This window comes from Ptychodera flava, unplaced genomic scaffold (genome assembly GCF_041260155.1).
Source record: "Ptychodera flava strain L36383 unplaced genomic scaffold, AS_Pfla_20210202 Scaffold_48__1_contigs__length_985763_pilon, whole genome shotgun sequence".
In the NCBI taxonomy this organism is placed as follows: Eukaryota; Metazoa; Hemichordata; class Enteropneusta; family Ptychoderidae; genus Ptychodera; species Ptychodera flava.
In genome coordinates, this window is record NW_027248370.1 from 6329 (window position 1) to 9605 (window position 3277).

At 35.0% G+C, this 3277-nt stretch overlaps 1 protein-coding gene across 1 annotated transcript; it reads right to left on the bottom strand.

The window, feature by feature from the left end:
• Positions 1-802: 802 nt before the first annotated feature.
• Positions 803-2380, bottom strand: LOC139128305 (uncharacterized). The gene is made up of 3 exons (XM_070694104.1): positions 2191-2380; positions 1610-1772; positions 803-1042 (listed from the first exon to the last, which is right to left on the bottom strand). The coding sequence occupies exons 1-3, from the start codon at positions 2265-2267 to the stop codon at positions 818-820; spliced, it is 465 nt and encodes a 154-aa protein (XP_070550205.1). The 5' UTR covers positions 2268-2380; the 3' UTR covers positions 803-817.
• Between the last annotated feature and the right edge of the window lie 897 nt (positions 2381-3277).

Below are 3277 nucleotides of genomic sequence, written 5' to 3' on the forward strand. Positions count from 1 at the left end.
CTATCGATAAACGTAAACTTGCAGCAGGAGAGGGGTCAATTTGATTGGGGAGGGGGTTTCAAGCTGATAAGTATAAACGCCAATCCATGTCTTGACTCAAATGATTGATCATGAAAGGCCATAGTCCTCTATCGTTAACGTTGTAGTTCTTGACGTACATTAAGTTTTGGAATTTTGTTTTATTTGTATGTGTATAGGATCTTTAGGAAAAAGCGTTTTGACACTGCCAATGTTGATTGCAAAACGAATTTACAAGTGGTAATATTTTTAGGTGTTTCAACTTTTGCAACGCTTTCACTCAGCATAAAAAAGTGTCTGCAGTAGTCATACTTTCCGTTACACTGGCTAGGCTAGTATCCATCATAAATACTTTTATGGATTCTCAAAATCTAGCCAGGTCTGTGTTTTTTAGACCCACAATGCATTGTGACACTAGAATCCATTAGTATCCAAAATGGATTTTGGCATGTATTCCCCGCAGCCTTAGTTTTGCTGGATACTAGGGGAATCCATTATGTATTCCGGTGCTGGATTCTCAGTACTGGATAATAATGGATACTCTAATGGATTCTGCTGTATACTGTAAGAATCCATCAAAATGGATATTGCTATAGGTCTGTGGATACGGAACATTTCACATGGTGTAAATCATCTAAAATGACTCAAATATGTATTGTAATAAGTGAGTGACTTTGTTCCTTTAAAACTGCACTACTTGTAACTTTGTCTATTTGCTCACTAGTTTTGTTCTGCACATTCATAAATTTTCTTGTTCAACTTGCCAAAAGTTACAGACAGTGTATAATGAAAGGTAGAGTTACTGTGACGTTGTATGATAATTAAGATGCACAAACTTTGATACCTCTGGTGTAATATCCTGCCATGTGCCACTGTCTAACTCCTCCCTTGCCATGACAACTACTTGGCCATGCTGTCTCTCTCCTCTGATGTCATGGTATGCACCAATACCATGTACAACCACATTTCCATACTTGTCACGCAGGAACTTTCTCCAATCATTGAAATCAGTATCACACAGAATCTATTATTGAAATAAAATAAACAAACAATCTATTGTCATTAAAATGAAAGAACTTGATGACCTGATACAAGGTGAGTGATATCATTTTATTACAACTCGCGTATTATTCTGAACTTTTTATTGGCTGAGATTGTGCCAAATGGTATAGTGGAAATATTGACATTAAAAGTAATATTGCCTGCTGGGGACTGATTTGAGGAAGTGCGCATCTTTTCTGCATACAATAAATCATCATGCATCAGTTGTGTGTGTCAGACGATGCTTCATAATATGTTGAGTTATCGCAAGCTCATTTAGATGCATCTTACAAATTTAAAATAAGGCACACTAGAACAGCTATGTGAAGACCATTATTTTGGAATTCAATCAGTATTTGACTTTTGATGCTGTTTGACTTTGAGGTATGGGAGCAGAAAGGAAAAGTAGACCAAAATGGTCAATGTAGTTACTCTGCCATGAATTAAGATTAAGTTGTAATCTGTATATTTGTCAAGTAAGATTCAAATCATTAGTGACAAGGCTTCTTGTGGTAGATATGCATGTATAGTATAATACAGACAAAGTTACCTTAGCTTCACTATATGGTGAAGATATATCTTGCACATCTCTGACAGTGAACATGTCTTGTTTCTTCATTGTTGATGATATGCTGGCAAACACCCAATCTGGCATTGATTTAGAATGTCCGGCTTGCAGGAAACCAATCCGAAGATACTGAAGTGTTTCATGTCTGAAAGCAAAAATTCCATGGGTTAATTTATTATACTGATGATTAAGCTTAACTATCTTGAAGTAAAGCTTTAACATCAATGTAAACTTTATCAGAAAGACATTTCCTAATAATTTGCATTCAAGGTAGATTTCATGTACAAGAAAAGTTTGGTGCAATTTCGCAATTGCAATTTACATATTCAGTCTAATGAACAAAACTTCAAAGTTCCAAAAAATATTGGCGTATTTTTTATCATTCAAACATTCTGTATTTTATTATCCTTTACTTTGTGAGTATGATCACAGTCATCTGCATTATCTAGATCATTAAATGTGGGTGTTTTCGCTCAAATCTCATCTAACTTTTTTGTCAATCTCTCCTGTAAAATGAGTTTAACCAATCAAGAGTGAATTCAATATGTGTACATGTAACTTACTTGAGCATCATTTCTTTGATCCAACACACAAGCCATGTGTTCTTGTTAGTACTTGGAGCATTGTCCATGAATACCATGACTTTGGTACTCCAGGAAGTGTCTAGGTTGTTGATGTGGTGACTTAAAATTGACAGAGTATGACTGCTGTTCTTTGGTCCAAATCTTTCATCAAAGATGTATGTGTAGGCCTTGCCAGCCCTTACAAACTGAACTGCCTATTAGCCAGTCCACATTTCTGTGTGGAACAGTTTGAATGGTTATTTGAGGAAAAATAGGCAGTCCATAGCAGTCCAACCCGCCACATGCCAGTATTGGAAATATGACATGTTAAAATTTGAACATTCATCACTAGCTATGCATGTGAAATCAGACTCAGCCATGTGAAGTAACCATTCATTACCAGTCCTACTGAATTCATGACAGAAGGTAGTAAAAATTTAGACATGCATTAATAAACTGCAAGGACTGACTTGTTGTCAATTCTCAAGTCAATCTCATTCCCTATTGTCTATTTAATTTAAATAATTAGGCGGCACCCATGTGTAGCGTTGTTTTTACTTGGGTTAAGTTTTTCAGGTGAATTACTCATGTTTGCACTATAGAAATACTAAATGGGTCACATGCACCGGTTACCAGTTAGATTGTTCTCAGACTTTAATATTTAGTGGATACAGAAGCAGTGGTTTGCAGTTTTAAAGTGACAGCTGGTATATAGCTGTAAGTTATTTATTTTGTTCATTTTGTGTTGTGTATTAACTTCTCTTACTTTATTATTCACAAATTTAAGTTGAATTAGCTCGTTCATATTATCAATACAACCAACATACACTTTGGGTGCATGTTATTATAAAAGTTCACTGTTATTGTTTTCAATAGAAGTTTAGTCCAGACTAAAATGTGATTACAAACAATATAACAATGCTGACTGTACATAATACAGGTTCTGAACACTGGACATTTGAACATGCTTTAGAAAATAGAATAACATAAGCAATACTGGCTAACATGATTTTGAAAAAAGAGAAAAATTGTAGTCAATATCAGAACAAAATTTCTGCCAAAATTATGAAGTTACAGACTATCCCTT

What these genes read in the sequence shown, in the direction of transcription:
- LOC139128305 (XM_070694104.1), bottom strand. Translation starts at nt 2,267, where the DNA reads ATGGTATTCATGGACAATGCTCCAAGTACTAACAAGAACACATGGCTT. An exon ending in ATCAAAGAAATGATGCTCAA is followed by an intron (nt 1,773 to 2,190) that starts GTAAGTTACATG and finishes TTTTGCTTTCAG; the next exon opens with ACATGAAACACTTCAGTATC. An exon ending in CACCATATAGTGAAGCTAAG is followed by an intron (nt 1,043 to 1,609) that starts GTAACTTTGTCT and finishes TTTCAATAATAG; the next exon opens with ATTCTGTGTGATACTGATTT.